General features: G+C 31.0%; 2 protein-coding genes across 2 annotated transcripts; both read left to right on the plus strand.

The window, feature by feature from the left end:
• Positions 1 to 5573: 5573 nt before the first annotated feature.
• On the plus strand, positions 5574 to 8312 carry LOC114408051 (protein CUP-SHAPED COTYLEDON 3-like). The gene is made up of 3 exons (XM_028371178.1): positions 5574 to 6028; positions 6930 to 7210; positions 7494 to 8312. The coding sequence occupies exons 1-3, from the start codon at positions 5824 to 5826 to the stop codon at positions 8058 to 8060; spliced, it is 1053 nt and encodes a 350-aa protein (XP_028226979.1). The 5' UTR covers positions 5574 to 5823; the 3' UTR covers positions 8061 to 8312.
• An 11184-nt stretch (positions 8313 to 19496) lies between these two features.
• LOC114408485 (monosaccharide-sensing protein 2-like) lies at positions 19497 to 24681 on the plus strand. Its single transcript, XM_028371546.1, has 5 exons — positions 19497 to 19941; positions 20402 to 20962; positions 21790 to 22730; positions 23326 to 23513; positions 24071 to 24681. The coding sequence occupies exons 1-5, from the start codon at positions 19863 to 19865 to the stop codon at positions 24513 to 24515; spliced, it is 2214 nt and encodes a 737-aa protein (XP_028227347.1). The 5' UTR covers positions 19497 to 19862; the 3' UTR covers positions 24516 to 24681.
• Positions 24682 to 25527: the final 846 nt, after the last annotated feature.

Consider the following 25527-nt stretch of genomic DNA (forward strand, 5'->3'; position numbering starts at 1 on the left):
AGCAATATATATAGGTTGTGCTTTAGATGTTACTTTCAAGTAAAGTCTGTTGAGATTGTTATACCACGGTACACTAAGTAGTAGTAGTCTTTAAGTATATTTTTGTAGGTGGCTTTACATTAAAGCATAATATCACATGCCTTAATTATGTGGGCACAGCATAGTGTATGGAAGAAATAGAATACATATTTCGGTGCAGTAGGAGAACGTTCACAATTCTTTTTGGAGAACGGAAAAAAAAAACTGTGGGAGAAGGATAAACAAAATTAGCAATTTTCTTAAATATGAAAAAATAATATTGACTGAACAACTACTTCATTTTTTTTGTTATAAATTTGAAAACATTTGTCATTATTTATGCGCCAATGATTTTATACTTCAACACACACATATATGAGACATGTTTGCGAAGATAATATAGAAAAATAAAATATGTGCATGAGTATTCACTAGATTTATGGTTCAATATTGGTGTAATTAGAATTTGACATGATAGTATTACTTTTTGTATAAAATAATCTAATGATGTAATTAGGAAAAATATGCGCATTAATATTCACTAACGATAATGACTATTTTATAAAAGCTACCGTTAGATTAAAATAATACTTGAAATGTATCGCCTTTATGAAATTATAAATTTTCTCAAGTTGTTTCCTCGTGTCATGATAGAAAATAATGAAGAGAATTAAAGTAATTGTGTTGTTTATCACCATATACTGGATTAGAAAGCCAAGGCTTTAGCATTGAGGGTTTGAGGTTGTCATACCATAAAATTGGTGTCCTCTGTATAGCCAACTTAATTTCCTATAGCAATGAGAATCCAAGCTAATTCTTCTACAAGATCAATAAGTGCTCAATCCGCTTCTATGCTTGACCTAGATACGGTTATATGCTTTTTAGAGGACCTACCCACCAAACAATCTCCTAAGAATACATATTATCCTGCTCTAGATTTTCTATCATCCAAATTAGGTGCCTAATCAGCATAAAAATTCCTAAAATGTCAACGTCTGTTGAAAGTTTTATATGAAGACCATAATCCATTTTTTCTCTTAAGTATCTAAAGATGCATTTTATACATTGCTAGAGTAGGAGACGGTTGGATCCTGTATGTATTGACTAAGCCAATTCATAGAATATGAAATATTTGGCTTGGTGTTTGTTAAGCATTGTAGTACACCAATTTCTCTTCTATAATCTGTGTTATATATTTTTCTTCTCAATCTGTTGATATCATTTTGCCAATCACCACAGGTGATGGACAAGGAGAAGCATTCTTCGCGCTGAACCTTTATAGAAGGTGGGAGATATACTTAGTTTGTTTAAGCTAGATATAATTCCATTTGGATCTCTACATATTTCCCTTAGAATATAATCTAATCTTTCAAGTTCTTTTAAGGCAAATTTGACATTCAATTGTTTATGGATGAGCTCATAAATTAATGCTACCAATAATAATATCATCAATGTAAATTAACAAGAAAGTGATGATATATGTGGTTCTTACTCATAAGAAATAGAGAAGAATTACTCCGAGTTCTTAGAATAAGATCCGATACAGACATACAGTAGAAAATTAGATCAGATACATAAAACAACTATTAGATGATAAACTTGTTACATATTTGAAGTTGAAGAGATTTTAAGGACATTTAAATTTAAACTCCCGCTGGCGATATTTCTTTATACTAGCTAATGTCCTTAACTTGGCGTGTTGATTGCTGAACTCAATTAAATCCTACGGGCCACGAGTGCTCTAGATTTAGAAAAACATTTTGAGGAAATTCTATGTCTCTTGGAGATTTTTTTAGCATATATTCTAAGAGTAAGTAATATATACGTTAATAATAATTTGTGACATATGATAACTTTATTGAATTTTATATAATTACCTTAAATAAATTTAACCGTTTTCCAGAATTTTTGTAAATATTTAACTTTATTTTTTTTAATTATTTTGGCTTTCAATATTTAACGTTGTTATTATTTTATTTTTTTGGTGGATTTAACGTTGTTATTATTGTTCTTTTGGTATGTATGCGTTCTGTCAATGGGTCTTTGAACACGGCCCAAGTTATGATAACAGAGAGTACGTGCAGTGTACGTACACGTAGTTTATACGCTATCTTAGTACATATCCTAAGTCCTAACGGTTACCGATTTCTTGTATAGATCCGTACGGAAGGACTTTTTGTTAGACGTTCTATTTTTTATATTTTTTTTATAAACTTTATATAAAAAAATTCACAACATTTATTACCATCATTTTTTCTTTCTATGATGCAGTTGCTTTCCAGAAATTTGAAAAGAATCTTGAATTTATAATCCAAATTATACATAATTAAATATCATCTTTTGAAATTTTATGTCTTCAAATTATATAAATTTCAGTTGGATATGCTTATATAAGGCGAGAAAGTAAAGCTAATTTGTGGCTGAAATTAGAAAAATATTGAAACATATATCTTGATAGATTTTCTCAAGTTACCTCCTTCTACTCTTCTTGTATGGTTGAATAATGCTAGTTAAGGTCATTATCAATAAATCTAAAACAGTAATTATATATGGAGTAAAAATAAGGAAATTAAAAGGAGTTTAGCAATGGAAAAATACTATTAGAATATGGAAGTATTAAAAACAATTTCTTTAAAACTTTTTTTTTCACAATAGTTATATTGAAGTTAGAACCTAGGTTCACCCTAATAGATTTTCTTTAATATTGTGTTTGGTTCGGAGGAAATAAAATAAGAATGTGAGAAAGAACTAAAATAGAAAAATAAATATATATGTAAATTAAAATGATTTAATAATTTAAAAAATTAGTGCATGTATAAAAATACAATTTTCCTTATTACAAAGTTGTTTTTAATTTTATTTTTAATACGAAACTTTCTAAAACAGTTATTTTTTAACAAAGACATGTGTTGCACTAAATGTCTAACTAGAGACTAAATTTATTTTTGTGTAAAAATAATACGACGGTGTGTCTCTCTTTCATATTTATTATATATTTCACATTATTTTATCTTATATTTGCGTGTAAATATCGTTTTGTGGCACCTATATTTTTAAAGAAAAAACTTTTATATCACTTTCACCTCAATCAAACATATTCATTTTTTATCTATTGGTTCCTTTTCCACTCTTTTCACTTTCATCATTCACTCTTTTACTTTAATCAAACACAAGCTAAAACTTATTTGATCTTATGAAAACAAATTTATGATATTAAAACTCTTTTTAAAATTTATTTTAATAGATTTCATAATCAAACATATGATATAAATTTCACATGTTAAGCTACTTAATTCAAACACACTGTAATACTATAAGAAAGTGTGAAATGAATGGAGATAAAGGTAATTTAACCTTGAAAAAAGTTGTGAATGAATGAATGAATTTGGAAACCCACCAAATAAGCAGGCTGTAAATATTACTGTATGGCAGGTGATGAGTCAGCAGTCTACAGTGACCAAGAAGGTGTTCTGTTAAGGAAAACGAGAAATCACTCTAGTCTGCTATAGCTATACCTCAGGATGGGGATATGTGCAGATTGCAGGAATTGAAGCAAAACAAGGCGAGATATTATGAAAATTCAGATACCATCCAGTGGCTAAGAGCATAGGCTTATGTAACCTACATATACTGTAGCCTATGGCGTATTGGATTCTTGTTCTGCTGTTCCTGTTATATATCTTTTACTTGGCCGAGTCACTAAAGATCTAAGGTAGGCACATGCGCCTGCTCCTGCACCATTCTAAATGCTGCTCAATGCCGTGTGCTGATGCCTTCATACTATACTATAGTCTTATACACATTATTATCTATTATTATACTTATACACGTGCACTCTCCATTTTAATTAAGTAACAATTTAGTACGTGTACGTCCTACCACCTTCTGATCAGCTACACCCACGCTGCTGCATTCTACTGTTACGGTTTACTACTTACTAGCTAGCTACCTACCTACCTAGCTACATGCATCATACAAGGGCTCAGGGAGTAGCTATTCCTATTTGGTTCCAACCACAATCATTTACTATACTAGTAATTAATCACATTCAATTATTTCAGCTTCTGCGTGGTGATAATAAATTAAAGCACCTCGCCATTATATACTCTCTTGATGAATTTAATCTTGAATCAATTAATCTTCAGCTTTTTCACTTCAAATTGATTCTTGAAAAATTACCACTACAACATAAGCTCGCCGTTTATGATTTTTCACACAGAACTAATCCACCACTTCGAAATTAGAGTGGCTAATTAAAAGGATTTATAAATGTTTCTGGCCTATGAAATTGAAACTTGCTGGTAAGATCAGGAGAATTATAGGTGACGTGATAAGATAATCGCTTTTTAGAGGCCACGCAGTTTCATCCTATGCCCTTCTTTCTGAATTGGAACCCTCACACTGCAATTCAACCCCATTGCCATATATCGCAACAAACCAAAGAAAATTAAAGTGTGCAACTAGCCTTGCATTTAATGCAATCTTTACTTTAACCCGCAAACAATCACCTTCGAAGGTGTGATACAATGATCTATTTTAGTCACACCAATGTAAGATAATGATAAATTGTTCTTTAAAACATTTGAAAATTTAAATTTAATTCTCAAATGTGTAAAAAGTGTAAGACATTTATCTTATAATTAATTTAATGATAAATTGATTCATAAATTTATAATTTAATTTCAAAATGGTCATAAGAAAATTAAATTTAAATTTTTTATCTATTAATGATCAATTTATTATTATCTTACACTTTCTAGGATTAAAATGATCTTTTTCAACTATTGTCCTTTTTTAAAAGAAAAATAGTACTTATTATACTTTTTATATTTTTATGTACTAAAAACCTTTCCATTTTAGTTGTTTAGAAGCCTCAAAATCAACTCTTTTGAAGAATGGTATTGTTAAAGCCATTTTTTTAAATGGTTGGTTAACTTACCTCAAATAAATGGAGTTAACGCACGTTATATATCCTAAGTGGACCACTACAATTAAGAACGTTTACTCAAATTTAGACCTATTTATTTACTTCATTTTTACAACTTGGGTTAACTTTTAATGTATGAATACCAAAATTGAATAAATAAATAGATTCATATTTAAGTATATTTGTTATTAGTCTTTTTGATGGTGTTTTTTAATCTCATATTCGATTATTGAGGAAAGGTAGGGAGCCATTGTTATTAATATATATTTTATTACAAATATTTAGCTTTTATATATATATATATATATATATATATATATATATATATATATATATATATATAACAATTACGATATCTTGAGATGAGTTTTACAATGTATACAATTTGTTTTACAATATATATTTTCTATAATATTATTTTTTAATCTTTTTCCACCACATTATCCATTTTACCCCACACTTCTATCTTTTCTTGTCCTATCTCTCCTAATTATGAAAATAAACATTGAAAAAAAAATTACAAAAAAAGAAAAAAGAAAACTCTTTTCAAAAAGGATATATAATCGTAACGAGTGCCTTAGTTTTTGGTTAACAACACTCACTAAATACAGTATAGTTTTTCAAACACATGTAAGTATAAGAATGGTCTCCAGTTTTTGATAAATTTACTCTATGGAGAAAATTGGTTGTGTACTATATCTGTATGTCCACGTTGAGGTTCATACGTATACCTGTTATCTATTCTACTCCTCCGATCCCCTCGTTTTCAGAACTCCCTTTAAAACATTCATTATATATCTCATTCCAACAACCCCTTTTACCTCATCCAATAGTTTCCTCTTGTTTGAGTGTTAGCACAAATTAAAAAGAAAAGGGTCATGTTGGCAATGGAAGAGCTACTGTGTGAACTTAGTGATCATGAAAAGAGAAACGAGCAAGGTCTGCCCCCGGGTTTCAGGTTTCACCCCACTGATGAAGAACTTATAACCTTTTACTTGGCTTCTAAGGTCTTTAATGACACTTTCTCTAACCTCAAGTTTGCTGAGGTTGACCTCAATAGATGCGAGCCTTGGGAACTTCCAGGTATCATATATCATATATTTTCTCCTGTCCAAACCCTCACACACGTTGATTAATTTCCATCAACCAAAATAAAAGAGAAAAAAATATATTTACTAAATAGTTAGAATTTTTTAGAGACAGATGTAAGGTGTATGTTATGTTATTTAGCTAGAATGTTTTCTCGTTGTTAGTTTCAATTCCTGCTGGCTCTGGTCTTATATTTAGGTTAATTCGTGAGCCTAAGGCATATATTGTGGGCTATCTACTGGCATGTCGCTTCAAATTTCTAATGGCGTCATCAGCTTCCTCGCTTTGGGTCTTCTTGTTGTTTTTCCTTGTCCCTAATTTTAGAGTGTGCTGAATGACCGTAACTTAATTCTAACAAAGTTTGAACAAAATTTGAGCTACTCAGGCCCACTAGCTGCTATTAATTTTTTCTTACTGTAGTAATTTTTCACTTGTTAAATACCATATCTAGTTAGATTTCCATTACATGTTTACTAATTTATGCCGCCCTAGATAATCGCCACCATGCATTAATTTTAAATGTCGTGAAAATTTAATCCATCCAACATACTATTTAGAAGCAAGAAAAAAAAAAGAAAGAAAAAGAAAAAAATTGCATCACCATATGTTATGTTAGAAATATAAAATTGCTGAAGTGCCTGCCTAATTAAGCTTGTGGGAGAAAGATTCGTCTGCGGGTATACTAACCAACTTGGTTCATTTATAATATATAGATTTAAAATGCATATGTGAAAGAATTAAAACAAGAGAAGTAGAGATTAGTGGAGGACATGATTCAATTCTTCAATAATAATAATGATAAGCATATTTATAATCTCGAACATTTTTCCATGCCCTGGATTCAACAAGTGTAGTGTTAATGTTAATTACTAATTAATGTTGTGTGAGGAAGCAGATGTGGCAAAGATGGGGGAGAGAGAATGGTATCTGTTCAGCTTGAGGGACAGAAAATACCCAACTGGACTAAGAACAAACAGAGCAACCGGAGCTGGGTACTGGAAAGCCACTGGGAAGGACAAGGAAGTGTACAGTGCATCCAGTGGAACCCTACTTGGAATGAAGAAGACCCTTGTTTTCTACAAAGGCAGGGCCCCTCGTGGTGAAAAGACCAAATGGGTCATGCACGAGTACCGTTTGGACGCTCACTTTTCCCTTCCCCATACTTACCCCTCTAAGGTACAGAATCAAGTTCTCGATCTATGCCACTGCATGCGCCGTGCCAATCAAGTTATCTCCCATTCCTCTTTAATTTTTGTCTGCTTCTGGGTTGACCCACCTACGTCTACAGTGTATACCCCTATGTCATTTCCTTTTCACCTACCAAACTTGACCCTTTTCACTTCCTTAACAATTTATTAACCTTTTTGGATGTGATTGAATTGATATTTACTAGCAACATGTGAAATTGTTAATGATCCTAGCTTATCCTTTCAAATTATATTGTTTTTCTTTTTCACAGGAGGAGTGGGTGATATGCAGGATATTTCATAAATCTGGGGAAAAGAGAACTCCAGTGCTCCAAGTCCAAGGACATTCAGATGCTTCTTCGTCCCCAATAAAAAGTTCTTTACCTCCATTACTTGCAAGCTCATCTCATTCTCAGCTGCGAGACTTCCAAAGCCCGGTTCTGATTCACCAACAAGACCAAAATGGCCTCTCTCACCCTCATCTTTTCCCATTGGAAATCTCCAACGCCAGAAACCACCCATCGGACCTACTCTTCAAGCCCCTCCAGCAAAATTGCACCCTGAAGACCAAGGAACAAACTATTATTCCAAAAGTGATCAAAACGGAGGACGCTACATTCTATCATCAATTACTAGATGACCATAATAACATGCGCTGTGTGAACAAGTTGAATCAAAATCCAAGTAATTTCCTCAACACTTTCCCTCTTGAGGTGGACGCTGGCTTGATGGCATTCTCAGGAGCTGCAAATGCTCAAGCTAGGGAAATATCCACAGCTTCAACACCCTTTAATAGGGTAGCCTTGCAGCAGATGCTTGATTCTTGGCCTCTGACCTAGCATGTTTAAAATATGTGTGTATGTATATATATAATTACTGTTCGATATACAGACCCCCTAGTAATTAAGGTGTTTGAACCATGCATAATATACTACATGATTAATTAAATAACTCGTGTATGCATGTAAGCCTATGCCTATGTCAAGCTAGATCTTCTACTAGGTTTGTAACGTTCTGTGACTACAACCTGAGACACGGACAAGACGTATCTCTAACAGATTCTCGGACGTCTGATCCACCATTCAATATTGGTGCGCGCAATTGGGTTAAGTGATTTGAGTGTTTATTTATTTGCTTATTATGATAAGAGATCATGCATGCATGTCATAAGTTTCTAAAATCATGATTGATTATGGTAAGTTGGGTTAATTTTGATTTTGATGAAATTTTATATATTTAAATTATTCTCAAAATCATGATAAAATCAATTATAATACATAAAAATCATTATATAATTGAAATAAGTAAAAATCATTTTTATATTCATCAAAATCAATTCTATAATAATCAATTTTATTTAAAATTAATTTTGTTACTGTCAATTTAAACACACTCAATAAGGGTTTAGCATTAAATTAACTTTTAATTATTATAAAAAAATGGTGTGTAATTAAAAGTATTAAGTATTCAGATGATACTTTTATATCATTAGTATGGATTTATAATATTATATTAATAACTTAATTTCTATTAACAAAGACTAATTAACTCAAACAACAAGGCTTAGTATTTTTTTGTCCATAAATGAATAATTTGTAATGCATAAAAGCTTATTAGGATAAGTTAAATCGAGAAAGTTCCAAGTTGTATGAATTCTTACAAAGTTATGTTATTTGTAAAAATCGTTATTGTTCATGTAACATCCTAAAGTGTTTGTTTTTTGCTTGTTAAGAGATACATATGTTACATTAGAACTATAATGCTCGAGAGCAACAGGTGTCCCTCGTGACTATACTTGTGAAAGATAACAACGAGCGTGGAATTATTTCCAAAAATTCCAATAATAGAAGTCTAACCTTCCATTCAACTTGTGAAACCTCGTTCTCTACATCAAGCAATAAAGCATCATCTTGAAATACTGTTCCGTGACGATTCAGGCTAATCAAATCTAAGTGCTCATTGGATTAAGTACATAATGGATAATTTCTCAACAGCATACACTCATGTTATAATTATAAAATTAACTACCAATTAATCAGATATGGAGAAGGAATGTTAAAACTTGAAACATAGTTGAAAAACCACAGCGCAAGAATTTGTGACATTCCAGCATCACCCCCTAAGTATGACAATACGATATATTATTAATTTAATTAAAGTGTACCCACATTTTTTATATAAAAAATGAGCTACGGTAAAAGAAAGAGAAATAAATGTAACGAAATTAGTTATGCGTGAAAAAAAAATACAGAGGAAAATAGTGTTAAAAGATGTACTAATTTTGTTATATAACTTTATATAAATAATAATATAGCTCCAAGTTAATTAATTATTATATTTTTTTGTTTTTGTTGAAAGGGGCATACAACGACTACCAGCATGGAACAGCAATCATGCCAGCACAATAGCCAGTAGGGTGGCTGCTTCATCACCAGTCATGATCAATGTCACTGTTTCTTCAATTCAGTACTCAATATTTTTCTTATTCCTTTTCTTTCCTAGCTTGTAGCAGTTCTAATTTCTAAATCGTAAATAATACTACAGGTGTGGGTGTGGACTTCAGACAAGGAACTTTATGTATATATAACATTTTTAATGATGATAAAATTATATCAATACATATATTTTTTAATGTTTTTTTACAAATTAGTGCAGCAAAAAGTATCATGATTGAAAACATAATACGACATATTTTATTTGATTAAAAAGAGAAAATACTGAGTAAAATAAAAGAGAATATCAAGAATTAGATAAAATAAAAATTTGGAAGTTTCAAATGCTGTTCCTTTAGATCAAAAGTGATTCTAAGCATAGAACCTCAAACATATCTATCACAATATTATTAAATAATTCACCTTTTCAATGACAAAAAAAATCATAATAAATAGGCAATTAGTTCTAATTAACACAAAAATGAATGCATATCTACATGAATAAATAGACAAAATATGAAATAAAACATAACACATCACTCTATATTTTTACACCCAATTTATATTTTTTTTTCTTTCTTTCTATCACATACATTGTCTATCTTATCTATATTTATATCCGTCTTGGATTTCTTCCAATCTCTCTTGCCCGAAGGTATACACATCCCTGTCAAATGATCATTGCCCTTATTTAAACAGCCAGCCTATTGCCATTAATATTGAGCATATATATGAGTCAGATTTTTCTTTTCTTTACCTTCGTCTTTATTTGCGCATCTCTCGGCTCTAATCTGTTACTCCTATCATTTTAAATTTAGTTAGTATGTTTCTGTTAAGAAATTAATTCCTACACGTACACTCAAATTCTTATACCATATCTGTCGAAAAGTAACCATGTTATAGTAGTATTGTTGGATCTCGATCAAGAACAATTAGAAATCTAAATGATAAATTAATTAGTGACTGTTTCAATCTCATTAATTCCCTTGTGTTTTCAGAAGAAATATAAAACTCATTGAATGTTTGGCGTAAGTTTGAAAATTTAGAAACTTGATTAATTAATTTAGACCCAAGCCCATTAAATATTACACGTCATCGATACTCCAACCCGAGTGGGACCATCTGTGGCTCCACCAGCTTGAGCTTGGTTTGGTTAGGTTTTGGTTGAAGGTGGCCAAAAGCATTATTATTAGCTATTGTATTCTTCATTTCTTCTATATATATCATCGTATTTCACGTTCTCTCTTCGCGGCTACGCTGCTTGTCATTAACAGTATTAATTAATTTCAAGGGCACTTTACTTATTCATGCACCAAAGTACGTAATGATCCATAAACCATGCATGCCACTTGACCCGTTCAATATGCGTCAACAACAACTTTCCCCTCCATTCGATCATTCCCCATAACCTATAATTCTGCTACATCCGCCACCTTAGAATTACAATTAAATGACTTCATTAGTCTCTCTTTTATATTCATTTTAAAAACCTTTTTCCAATACAACAAACTCATAAAAATTAAATAAAAGATTGGCATCTTAGAACTTTAAAATACATAAGCAAATACTCTCTATCTCCTTGTCTCACCATTTTTTTCCCTCGTCTTTCTTATTTTTTATCAATAAATATTATTTTATTAATTTTATTAAAAGTTTTAGTAGAAGGATTTGAAATTACAACTTTTCTTCTTCCTTTGCCTCTAAGTTTTCTTTATCAATCATTAGATTAACCTTATATGTATGTCTTGTGACTTGTCTTTTTGTTCTTGAAATTATTTGTGTGATTTCAATGTACTTTTAGTCTTCTCCAATGGATGATGGATCCATACACGCCATTGTGATATCAAGTGATACCAGAAAATTGCCAGAATTTACTTTCAAAGACATAGTTTTTGCAACGAGACAACATTTTTTGTAAAATATTTTCTTTTACCTTGTGAGTGTGTTTGTCTTCATTCTCTTCCCATATTCTTTTGCGGTGTATATTAGTAACTGTGTGAATTCATTCACTCCAGGAATCATTATTTATGAATTAAAAGTCGTACATATATGACTTCAGAAGTATATAAATAAATAAAAAAGTTAAATATAAGTCATATATAATACAGTAACAATTATGACTTTAAAACATTTTAAATAAAAATAATAAATTATGTCAAGTACAATTTTGTATTTTATTATTAAAAAATAAAATGTAAAATCAAAATCATTAATTTTATCAATAATTTCATTTATTTTATTGTTTTCTTTTTTGTAATTAAAATAATTAGTTATTCATATTTACTACTTCACTTTACAAATCAAAAATACGAATAACGACTTTCTATTTTGAAAATTAATTTAAACTCTACACTATGTCAGTAATTTTAAAATAAAATTATCTCTTTTCGAAAAAAGAAAAAAAAGGTTAGTTAACAAACGGAATACTATGTACCCTTATAAGATTAAATTCCTTCAAGCCAATTTGAAGAGCTCTATAACAGCTATTCATTCTCATGAAAGTTTTCAACTAATACAGCGTTAAGCCATTAAATAAATCTCATTGTCTTGAAAAATTAATCTTTTACTCTTACTGGAGGATATATCTTGATTTCATCAAAAGGGGATCGAAAAAAAGTCTCTTGAAACTTGAAAGTTTTCAATTACAAATTGGGTCTGGCATGGTAAAACAGAACAAAAATCGCGATCAAGTAGTGCATCAGGATTGTGCGCGAGACATGAAGCATATGCATGGCACATGGAGAAAGGACCTGCCATTGTGGTCCACAAGAATAGAGAGTGGTATATTCTAGATTTGGCGTTCAGATTCTATTCTAGCGTTGAAGTTTGAGTTAAATTGAAATCATTTCAGATCGGAATGCCTAATTTCATTTTCTCCGCCCCTCTTATGCCCTATTTCAGAGGCATATAAATTAATCGCGGTGCCCACAATACACCTCTATGTTGGCATTCTAAGGATTTAAATTCTCTTGCAAACGGTTTTTTTTTTTTTTACCAGATTAATATAATTTGTTTTTAAAATTATCAAATTAATGTAGATTTTGAAAATTATACTACTATAGTTCCATCATTCTTTCTCGAGTATCACTATCCAGTGCTCTTATGCCTGTTTCAGATGTAGATATATTGCGTTGCCCACAATATATATACCTCTAAGCTGGTTTATAGATTCCGATTCTCCTGGAATCGTTTTTCTCCATTAATTAAACTAGTATAATTTGTTTTTTAAAATGGTGAAATTAATGTAGTTTTTGAAATTAAAAAAAAATGAGATATATCGATTTTTATGAGTATGATGTTTAACTCTATCAAAATTCTTATAAATTGCAAAAAAATGTTTGTGTAAAAAACTCATTCTTATAAAATTTATAACTTTAAAAATTATATTAATTTAATACTTTAAAAATAAGTTACACTTTATTGGTAGAAAGGTCCGGACGCTCTCATCATTTGGGAAAAACTTATAAATGTAAGGATTCAAAATTTCAAATTAATTCTTAATTAAGTCGTCACGTGAACTTACGTACGGGAATGTTACACTAACTAGAATCATTTCCTTTTTCATCGACTTTTATACATGACTGAAGTAGGGTTTTTAAGAGCCATCTAAATATAGGGTATTTTAAAAACGAACCTGATTGGATTTAAACAATTTTTAGTGGTCAAAATACACATTTCAAAGTAATTTTCATCAAATAAAAAAATTGTTGTGGCATTGAAATTGAGTTTTCAACGGATATCAAAATAGCCTTTTTAATCATGCGTTTTCAATTGTTTTTTTTTTATATATTTTTATCTTACACAACTTTTTTATTTTAAATAATTAACATGTATTGAATAGATTATAAATTATATTAATTACTATAAGAAAATAGTTTTATTTGACTAAAACATCTTTTTTGAACGACTAAGAATATAATTATGAATTAGGTATTTAGATTATATATCAATAAATAAGAATATTATTAAAATAATAATATTCTATTAATTTTAAAATAAATTAAAAATCTTAAAGTGACATATGGTATGAAATCGAAATGAAAAGAATACTAAAAACACAATTTTACGTCCTAAGTTATTAGGTGACAATACCTGAAATTGTGTCATTTATCTAATAAAGTAATGATATGCAAGTATTTTTTATTTTAAATGTCTCACCAATAATTTTTATTTTTTTCTTTTTATCACATTGCATATCCTATTATACTTATATTTTTTCCCCTTTTTTCTTCTCTCTCCTTAAATGTTTCACATCCCAATCAATGTTTATCAAACATTTTCCTGCCTAGTATGCCTCATGTGGTGCATGTCAAACAACATTACTACTTTGACTAGTGACATTTGTACCCCCAACCCAGCTATCAACTACCTAGTATTCATTCTGGCCCCCCACTTTATATATAAATACAATTGTTTTCTCCCATTCTTTCTGTCTTTATCATTTTTTTTTATTTTGTTATTTCTATGCTGATTTTTTTTGTCAACTGAACGAAAATAATTTTAGGATTTAGTTAAAATTTGAAGTTATTTTTATTTTTCATTTTGCTTGTATTTTTCTTTATTTTTTTGTTCTATTGGATCTGGTCAACCGCGTTTAATTGTTGGCAGCTTACACTTATTTTCATCATTGATTTGAAATCTTATATAAGTAGGTTTAATTTAGTATGATTTAAGATATGTATTAAATGTTGTTTATTTACAGCATATTATTTGTGTTAATACTTGGTTGTTAACTTAAAATTTTTTTTTGGCAATGTTAATTCAAAGTGTTTAATTTATTTATTTTTGGCTGCAAGAGTTTAACTTCCGCGTATTGTTATGTGTAGTATTTTACTTAGTTTACTTATAAGAAATAATAATAAATATTATTTTTAAGTTAATTATTGTAAATTTTAGGGTATTGGATGTTTATAAATTTGCATCTGTTGTAAGTTGGGTGGGGAGCTTTCTTTGACTTTATGGAGACTTTCTTGCAATTCTGTTTGCAGATTGACTTTGACACAACTTGTGTTCAAATCAAAGCTATAATAATAAAATATTTTTGTGTTGAAAAATTAATTATTATAAAAATTAAAAAACTTATAATATAATATTTTTTTTAAAGAATCACATATGACAATTTATATTTGGCTAACAAGTACATGGACTATTTAATTTTATTCAAATAGTGATTTCGAATTATGTATGTTGCATGATTATTTAATAAATTGAATTATTTTATCAGTTTTTTTATTTATTTATGTGCGCCATTAATATAGAGGTACTACCGCATCTAATTCGTCTTTAAGATCCGAGTGACTCATTCAGGCTCAAAAGATCAATCATGATTGAAGATGCAGGAACCACATGTGTTTCTAAACATATGTTGAATTAATAAAATTGTCGTATTTTAATTTTTAGACAAACACAACGTACACGTAAAGGTTTAGTGCAAGCTTTTTATTTTATATAATAGCCAAGTTCACGTAAGATCACATAAATCATAATGCATCACATGGGACTAATTAATATTTTATAATACTTTCTTTTATCTCAAACTTTTTTATACTTTAATTTCCCCCTCATCATCTTACCATAAAAAATAAGTTTAACGATTGAATAATTAACAACGATTTTATAATTACACTATCGAAGCATTTATTAATTTTACTGATAATATTTTTTGTCAAAAAATTTAATCGGTCATTTTTAGTAGTTTTCCTTCCAAATCACAAATTTCGAATCAAAAACTTTCTTAAAGAATCCGAACCCATTTTTACTCAAACAAAATGCCTTGTTTTCCTTTTTTTTATCAGTGGAAGTAGATGCATATTCAATTTTTTTGGTATAAAATATCACTAGTTTTTCAAACATTTTAATTAATTTTAAAAATAAAGTACTAATCTTTCCAGGCTCAATTAAAATTAAAAAAAAGGTTGAGTAGACTTAAATATAAATAAATTTTAACTACCTTATCTAATGATGTCACCCTAAAAATACTTTTCAATTAATTAAAATTTTCTTTTTAATGACTATTTTTTATTTTTTAAAATATAATTAGTATAATTAAATAATGCTAATTAACTTTCTTAATTAATATAAAAGTTAATAAATTTATGTTTGAAGAGTGAATATCATTTTGGAGAGATACCCCAGTTGTAGTATATATTTTGCCAAGTCATAAAATTTTGGTTGCATAGATTTCAGAGAGATGAATTGGGCATTTGTGGCTCAGTTGTCTTCATTAGTAAACTGATCCAATTTTGTATTTGGGGCAAACTATGGTCTTAAAAGAAAAAAGGGGAATTGATTTAGAATCCGAGGGAGAACGTGGAAAATGCCAAAGAAGGTGATCAACCCCCTTTCCAACAAGACTTACGGATTATTAAACCAGTTGATGTGAGTAAGAGGTTTGATTAAAGGCGTTTAGGTTACGATCCCAAACGGGCTATTCAAGCAAAGTATATAAACATCAAGAAAATGTCGACAGCGGCCTAGTAATTAAAAATGACAAAATTTATTATTATTTTTTTATTTTTAATGCAGAAATCAATCAAGATTTAAATTTTATATCACACAATTAAGAGATATGAATCACTATCATTTATCTCAACCATTATTAGTTACATTTTCTCACTTATTTAACTTTTAATATGAAGTATCAAGTAGAAATATTTTTAGGGTGAAAAAAAAATAATGTGAGGCATTTGCAAAATATCTATAATAAGTATTTAAAAAAGTTATTGTAATTTATAGGTTTAATCATCCTTTTAGTTCTTATTTATAGCTGTAACAAATTTTATTTATAATTATAATATTTATTTTAAAAAATATTTAATATTATTTAATTTTGTTAATCCCACACAAAACATAAGTTTTCTTTACAAATAAACCTTCGTTGGAATATGATATAAAAAATCATTGAAAATAAATTTTTAATTAAATGAAGAATATTTTAGAATTAATCTCATATTAAATATAATAAAATTAGTTAATATTTATTTATGTTTGAGACCAAAATATATGATTTTTTTTACTTATACTTAAGACCAAAGTAATAACATTTTATCGAACACGATATTATATTTATCTTAAAATATACCTTAACTATAATTATATATCTCTTTGATTATTAATTATATGTAATGTTGAGATTAACATACTATGTGAATTAGTTGGGTTGACCTTACTCTAAGAAGTAAGCAAGCTTCAGCCCTCTCCTGTGGCAGATCTTGTCTAGCTTCTTTGGTAGTAGATCAAACTGTATAAGTAGTTATAAAGACTGAAGTCTAGCCTTTTTTATTTAATTGAATTTCAAATCAATATCAATTAAATAAAAAAGGCTACCTTTCCATAACTATTGAGTCTTGGTTGGGTTAATATTGAGTTTACAATATTCACTATATCACATTTCAATCTTAATAAGAACACAGGTAAATTGATTCTCACCTGTCCTATTAACACCCCCTGCTTACTTACAAATTACAATAGACCTGCTAAAGAGGGAGAAAGAGTAAACATACATAATGAGTATAATATATTTTAAAGAATAATACAGTAATTATATTCATACACCTTATTACAAAAGATGAATAACTATATTATTTTTTATATAATTTTTTTTTAATAAAGAAAGAATAATAATTACATTCATAAATCATACACTTATATCATACTGTACTACATATTTTCTTAATTCACAACAAAAAGAAAAGTCTGATTTTCTAAACTTGTGGTTTGTGAGATAATAGTTACAAGCATGCGGTCGAAGAGATAATAATTATAAGCGTGCGGTCAAAGAGATATAGATACCAACTTTCTAATAATATCATTCAACCTTTTAAATAGAAATCCCATATTTAGAAAGGAATATGTAAATATGTAATAGTAGTACTTATTACTAATGATTCTTATAAATTAAATATTTTTATTTTTATTTAGATGAATAGATTTACTTTCAATCAAAATAATAAATATATCTATCTCATTTATTAAATAGATTTATTTTCTATAATTTTGTTCCTACAAAAATAATTATTCTCTTTCTAAAAAAAATAAAAATAAATTCGTCGACTTTTCATTTCCTATAATATTTTTCCTAAAAAATAATATCTCTTTCTTTTTTATTAAATAAAGTCAATTCCCTTGGTAAAAATAAAATTCAATTCCTATAATATCTCTTCCTCCAAAAATATATTATAAAAAATTAATCTATTCAATAAATGAAAGAGATATTTATTATTTTGATTGAAAAAGTCTAAAAAAGAAAAATATAATATCTAATTTAAAATAATCATTAGTAATAAGTATTAATCTAGATTAGGTAAAATTAAGTTATCGATTACTTATTGTGGGCAATGTTACACATGTTAGAATGATAAAACAATAAATAATTGATTGTAAAGAGTAGCAGTATCTTTTTTCTCTCTTTTTTTTAAAAAATAATAATTTTGCACTTTTTGAAAAAAGTTAAAATAATATTCAATGCCATAATTATATTCATCAATTTATCATCTACCTTAAAAGAAGTAAAAATAATATAATAATACTTTTTTTTTCGTCTATCTGTTATTGTCCAGCTTACATCTTCTATTCAAGATTGTTTACAACACTTTTAAAAGGTTATGAGATTCAAAAGTTGACCGCAGAACAACGTGAGTGATTCATGTAGAATAGAAATAAAATTAAAGGAGTATTTGAATTAGATTGAAAAATTGTCATTGACATGATAAATTCCTACGATAAAATTTAATGACATTCTTTCAAGATGTAAACATTATCTTCTTAGTTCTTCAAACTCTCTGGTGAATTTTTTTTAGGAGGTGAGTCAATTATGTCGCTCATTGTTTAGCAAAAGCGTTAAGATCATTAGTTAGCTTCCAGAATTTTGATTTTTGATTGTATTTATCATTGTATTCATCCTATTCCTGTTTCTGAAATAAAATAAGTTTGTTTCTTGTAAAAAAAAAAGAAAAGAAAAAGAAGCCTAGTTTTTATTTTATTTTGGAGGAAGAAATATTATAGGAATTGAATTTGTTTTTTTACCAAAGGAATTGGTAAATAGGAAAGAAATATTATTTTTTGAGGAAAAAATATTATAGGAAATGAAAAATCGTTCAATCCAATTAGTTTTCTTAAATAAAGATTTGATCTCACAAAAATATGTGAAATATTTATGAAAGGAAATTATTTATATTATTTTCTTATTAGAAGGAATCTAATTAAATATAATAAATAAAGAATATTTTTTTCTTTATATTTTAAAATTTGTTAATTTTTTTATAAATGAGATGTTGAGTGGTGTGCTTGCATAAGAATATCTCAAAAAAGAGTAACAGCTTCACTAAAAGAAGAAATGGGAAAGGCAAATTAATTGCTACCGTCCAAATTCGCCAAATAATGATTGTTAAGAATTAGAATAAGTTAGAAAAAAAATATACGGAACGTAAGACGAAATTGGAAGAAAAAAAATATAGAACAAACTTGTAAAAAAGAGCATGGAAAATAGAAAGGAAAAAATTGTCCGTTCGATTATGCCATGCCAACGGCGAGAGACAAATAGCGTAGAATATTAGAATTAGAATAATAAATGGGGATATATGTAATGCAAGAAAGGTTGGAGGTGTCTGAAAAAGGAAAAACAGGTTCGACTTGCAAGAATTCACAGGCACCGCTTCAAGTAAAATTATTTAGTTGACTCAAAACCAGAATTATTTTAACTTTTTGGCCATGATTTCAGGGTTTAGTGTTGTGTTGTGTTGTGCATAATTGGAGTGATCTGGCACTTGCTGGAGCCCTTTTTGTCCGCGTACACAACACACTAACAGATTCCATCCACTTCATACTCTTTTTATTGCCTTCTCCTCTTTTACCATCAAGCAGAAAAGATATTATAAACTACAGAGACTACTAGTACAAGTACAACAAAACTAAGAAAATATATTTTCGTGACTCTCTCTTTCTCTTAATCACTGTCCAGCGTTTCTTTCTATCACTCTGTTGAGTGAGTAAGCAAATGGAGGAATAGCGATCTGAATTTTCGGATTCTTTAATTGCTTCTCTCGCTTTCACCGTCCGAACTCAATTTATAGATACTCCGTCAACCTCAATCCCAACTAACTACCTCTCTTCTTCCTTTTTGTTGGTTGGTTGGTTGAATAAAGAGAGAAAATCGTTTTTGTTGCTTCTTATTTAACAGGTTCCTTTTCGCAGCTTCACCATATCTCCGAAATGAAAGGTGCCGTCCTCGTCGCCATTGCCGCTTCCATCGGCAATTTCCTCCAGGGATGGGATAATGCTACCATCGCCGGTATGATTCCAATCCCTACTCCTTCTTTTTCTCTAATCAATCATTATGGATCCTGCTGTGAAATACTCATTCTGTTTCTATCTCAAAGTTTATGATCCATCCTTGCTCGCAAGAAATTGAATATTGAACAAATTTTAGATACAGTTAGTTGCGTAATTCTCCCAACAGAATTAAGAGTTTTAGCTCCACAATCTAGATTGACTTTTATACGAACCTTTATTTATGCGGATTAACCAATTAAAACTTGTATTCTGATTAGCCAAATCACCTGAAGAACTGCTGCATCTAGTCTTACTCCATAAGATTAATTAGATGCTATTTTAATATTCTTTGAATCTGATACTGTCTCTGCTCTCTTTGTTCTCAGTATCTTTTATCACTGACAAGTGATTATTATCGTTCAATTTTTTAAGGTATATGATCAAAATTGCTTAGCAGATTACTGATTCTTGTTGCGCAGGGGCCATTGTTTACATTAAGAAAGACCTTGCGTTGCAAACAACTATGGAAGGGCTTGTGGTGGCCATGTCCCTGATTGGAGCAACGGTAATCACCACATGCTCTGGTCCTATAGCGGATTGGCTCGGTCGGCGACCCATGATGATAATCTCATCTGTGCTCTATTTCTTGGGTGGTTTGGTGATGCTGTGGTCCCCAAATGTGTATGTGTTGTGCTTGGCGAGGCTACTTGATGGATTTGGGATTGGCCTTGCTGTGACTCTTGTCCCGGTCTATATATCTGAAACGGCGCCGTCTGAAATAAGGGGGTCGTTGAATACGCTTCCTCAGTTCAGTGGCTCTGGAGGAATGTTTTTGTCGTACTGTATGGTTTTTGGCATGTCATTGAGTCCCGCGCCTAGCTGGAGGCTCATGCTTGGGGTTCTGTCTATTCCTTCTCTCTTGTATTTTGCATTGACCATTTTTTTCTTGCCCGAGTCTCCTCGGTGGCTGGTCAGCAAAGGAAGGATGCTCGAGGCTAAGAAGGTGCTCCAAAGATTGCGCGGAAGGGAGGATGTGTCAGGTAATGTTATTATTTACACCAATCACTAGTTATGATTTACCTTGATCTGAATTCGCTGTAATATCGGGATCAGGATTTTTTAAGATACGGTCCACAATCATAATTGTCGTCACTACATCAACCACATTTATGTAATTTTCTAAAAATATTAAGGATTGGGATAAAATTGCAACTGTAACATAAAACCTTTGACGTTTTTATTACAGTACACTATTATACCATCTTCAGATTTTTTGGGACCCAAACAACTGCTCATTGTTGCATATCTCCTTCTTGCCAACCTCTGCTACTCAGTGTTATCCCAGCTCTTCCTAAATTTTTGCTCATACAAATTTACAGACCTGGGATGGGGTTTATTCTCTCCTCTAGAGCACTTGTGCAAGGTTTTAAATTTGAGTTGAAGTTTTTGATAGTGTCAAAAAATTGTTAATAGATGCGGCTGATGCAATTCCCTACTTGATGTTGAGACCGCAATAGTGGTTGGTGAATCTTTTTCAAAACCATTGGATTTTTTTATTATTAACATTGTGAGAAATCGAAGGTATCTACGATAGTTAGTTATACTCCCAACTCCTAAGTAATGACCGTAAGAAGTAATTAGATCTGCAAGAGAGAGCTAGCTCGTGTTTATATATTTCCTGTGTCATGTCCACTGTGCTTCTGATACCATACTTGTTACATGCTATATATTGTAAAGATGACGGTTTTTGCCATACTGAGACTCTGGAATAGTTACATGACTATATAATTAGTACGTAATTTTCAACCTCTATTGAAATTTGTAAATGCTATGATGAATCATTTTATGATTTTATTAATTCATACAGGCGAGATGGCATTGCTGGTTGAAGGTCTCGGGATTGGGGGTGATACATCTATCGAAGAGTACATAATTGGCCCTGCTGACGAGGTGGCTGATGGTCATGAACATGCAACAGAGAAAGATAAAATTCGATTATATGGATCCCAAGCAGGCCTTTCTTGGTTAGCAAAACCTGTCACTGGACAGAGTTCTATTGGCCTTGCGTCACGCCATGGAAGCATCATCAACCAAAGCATGCCCCTCATGGATCCTCTGGTGACACTGTTTGGTAGCATTCATGAGAAGCTCCCCGAGACAGGAGCAGGAGGAAGCATGCGAAGCACTCTGTTTCCAAATTTTGGAAGCATGTTCAGCACTGCTGAGCCGCATGCTAAAAATGAACAGTGGGATGAAGAGAGCTTACAAAGGGAAGGTGAGGACTACATGTCAGATGCAGCCGGTGGGGACTCTGATGATAATTTGCACAGTCCTTTAATCTCACGCCAAACAACAAGCCTTGAAAAAGACTTGCCTCCTCCTCCTTCCCATGGCAGTATCCTTGGCAGCATGAGGCGTCACAGTAGTCTCATGCAAGGGTCAGGTGAGCAAGGTGGTAGTACAGGTATTGGTGGTGGCTGGCAACTGGCATGGAAATGGACTGATAAAGGTGAGGATGGAAAACAACAAGGAGGGTTTAAAAGGATTTATTTACATGAGGAGGGAGTTTCTGCATCTCGTCGTGGATCCATTGTATCGATTCCCGGTGAAGGCGAATTTGTCCAGGCTGCTGCCTTGGTAAGCCAACCCGCTCTTTACTCCAAGGAGCTTATTGATGGACACCCAGTTGGGCCTGCAATGGTTCACCCATCTGAGACAGCTTCAAAGGGGCCAAGTTGGAAAGCTCTTCTTGAACCAGGGGTTAAGCATGCATTGGTTGTTGGAGTTGGAATACAAATACTTCAGCAGGTAATGTGTGGTTACTATTCATATTATCTTCTTCGTTGGCCTTGTTTATTATCATGATAGAAGGGTGGTATTTAGTATTCTTCCCATTCGTCATCTTTTCCATACTCACTCGCACTTTTTGTTTGCTTTTCTTCCTTTTATTTTATTTTGGGGAGGGGGTCAGGGGAGCAATGTTGGGAAGCAGGGGATTTCAATAGCAATACTTCAACCTAATCGGTCCAAAAACCTTACATAAGCCTTCTGCTTTGAAGTCTGCTTATGTTGTTCTAGTGTTTATTATTCTAGCACGTAAATGTTAGATTACTTATCTTGTAATACTGTTTGTTATTCCCTAGTAATTTACAAAGAACATTTGTGAAGAACTTCAATAATCATGCTCATGTCATGTGAATAAAATTCAGATGGAGTAAACTTAAGTCATGACATCATTGTTAGTGATTTAGAATTTTTTATACTCTTTTCTTCAAGTATTCAAAGCTACTTAAGTCTGTATAATCTTACTATTCCATGTTTGCTTCTCCAGTTTAGTGCAACAATTTTATTGGTTTACGTCTTCGTATAAATGACTGACACCTAATTCTTCATTTTTGTGCAGTTTTCAGGGATAAATGGGGTTCTATATTACACACCTCAAATCCTTGAAGAGGCCGGTGTTGAAGTTCTTCTTTCAGATATAGGCATTGGCTCAGAGTCGGCATCATTCCTTATCAGTGCTTTCACAACCTTCTTGATGCTTCCCTGTATAGGCGTAGCCATGAAGCTCATGGATGTTTCAGGCAGAAGGTACGCACGCTCTCTGTTTTTTACCCTAATCTGCAGTTTTCTCGATGTATCCCTGTTTTACATTTTTGGTTGCCTGTATTCTAGGATCTCTTCTTTTTCATGCATTTGGTAAAGTGATAATTAATACCGAACTCGATTGATACCTCATTAATTTAATGACATCGGTTTGGTGGATGAGGGCAAAAACTGAATTTGTCGCTGTTCTCCTTGAGGTATATATATCAAATGCGTTTCATTGCACAACACAAGTAGAAGCATAAATACCAAGGAAAGAGAACTCCCGTAGAATTTAGTGTGTGTTCTGGTTATGTAACACAACTCTGGAACCCACAAATATTTAACCTTTGTTTCATTCGGTTACTTAAAAGATTAGTCAAGAAGTAAGACCACTAGTGTTTCCCAGACATGTGCATTCTAATGGGAAAAAAAATGAATAGCCCTGGTTTCTACTCAAGCTAAGTTACAGATTTTATTTTTCTTTTATCAAAACACATGTTTTAATATTTTTCTTCTGTGCATCTTGATTTATTGTCATTTACATACTCCGTCATTTGCAGGCAGTTGCTACTTACTACAATCCCCGTGCTGATTGTGTCACTCATTATTTTGGTCATTGGAAGCCTGGTAAATTTTGGCAATGTCGCCCATGCAGCAATCTCAACAGTATGCGTTGTGGTTTATTTCTGCTGCTTTGTGATGGGTTATGGACCAATTCCAAACATCCTTTGCTCAGAGATTTTCCCCACTAGGGTGCGTGGCCTCTGCATTGCTATCTGTGCATTAGTGTTCTGGATTGGAGACATCATCATCACATACTCGCTGCCTGTGATGCTGGGCTCTTTAGGACTTGGTGGTGTATTCGCCATTTACGCAGTTGTTTGTTTCATCTCGTGGATATTTGTGTTTTTGAAGGTTCCAGAAACAAAGGGCATGCCCCTTGAAGTCATCTCTGAATTCTTTTCTGTTGGAGCAAAGCAGGCTGCTTCTGCCAAGAATGAGTGACACAACACAAGTCCGTTATATACTCTGTAACTTTAGTTGTTAAAGCCATCATCTCTCGTCTTTACAGATTTTGCTTGTCATAAGTTTATTTGGAGGAAGATATGTTGAAACATATGGATGTATTATTCTTTCATAAATATAAAATTTTGCATTTTTAGAGTGAAAATAGCCTTTTGGATTTTCCACTTTAGAAGTATGATAACGCCTTTGATGAAAAGTTTGCTTTGCTCGTTATGAGAATTTAAGAGTTTGCCTTGTTATAAAACAATAAAAACATGACTAACATTATGATTTACAAAGGAAAGTGGACGGAAAAGAAAGTATATAAGGAAAGAGTAAGAGTAAAAAATGAGATGATTGTTCAATGGTTTGGTAGAAAAGAAGAGGGGAAAAAAAGGGAAAGTTAAAGTTTTCTCTTCTCTTATTTAATTGAGTAGAAAATGAGAAAAAATTATTTATAAAATGATATTAATATTCTTAAACAAAAAATAATATATAATAAAAAAATAAAACACAAAATGTACGCTCAAGATACAGGATAAATTAAAAGAATAAAAAAAATACCAATTAAAATAAAAATAACAATATTTTATGAGTCAGATATTTTTATCTTTTAATTCAATTTACCGTTTCTCTCTCTTCTTAAATTAGAAAGAACCAATTTTCAGCATGAAATCCACCACATTGGTCTTTCCTTTTTAATTTATGTGTCAATCAGACGAGGAAAACCACTTTCTTTTCTCTTATTTCGTTCTCTATCTTTCTTTTCTTTTTATTTTGATTACAACCAACCATAATGTAAGAGAAAGATAGTGGTGCAGATCCAAAAAATGAGAGAAGATTTTGTTCAAGTACCGTCAGTCTGCCCTTGGCCATCGTTGACCGAGTGTGACCAAACTATGTTGGCATTATACTCCAAAATTGATTCATTCATGTAGGAAGGGGATTTTGTGTCGGGTCACCTCTGATATTAATGCGCATTTTTGTCCTAGGGGCCAGTGCCCACTGTACA

The sequence above is a fragment of the Glycine soja genome, chromosome 4 (assembly GCF_004193775.1).
Source record: "Glycine soja cultivar W05 chromosome 4, ASM419377v2, whole genome shotgun sequence".
Lineage (NCBI taxonomy): Eukaryota > Viridiplantae > Streptophyta > Magnoliopsida > Fabales > Fabaceae > Glycine > Glycine soja.

Coding starts and splice junctions, on each gene's coding strand:
- LOC114408485 (XM_028371546.1), top strand. CDS start 19,863: ATGAAAGGTGCCGTCCTCGTCGCCATTGCCGCTTCCATCGGCAATTTC. Junction 20,963..21,789: donor CGGAAGGGAGGATGTGTCAG/GTAATGTTATTA, acceptor TAATTCATACAG/GCGAGATGGCATTGCTGGTT. Junction 23,514..24,070: donor ATGGATGTTTCAGGCAGAAG/GTACGCACGCTC, acceptor CGTCATTTGCAG/GCAGTTGCTACTTACTACAA.
- LOC114408051 (XM_028371178.1), top strand. CDS start 5,824: ATGTTGGCAATGGAAGAGCTACTGTGTGAACTTAGTGATCATGAAAAG. Junction 6,029..6,929: donor CGAGCCTTGGGAACTTCCAG/GTATCATATATC, acceptor GTGAGGAAGCAG/ATGTGGCAAAGATGGGGGAG. Junction 7,211..7,493: donor CCCATACTTACCCCTCTAAG/GTACAGAATCAA, acceptor TCTTTTTCACAG/GAGGAGTGGGTGATATGCAG.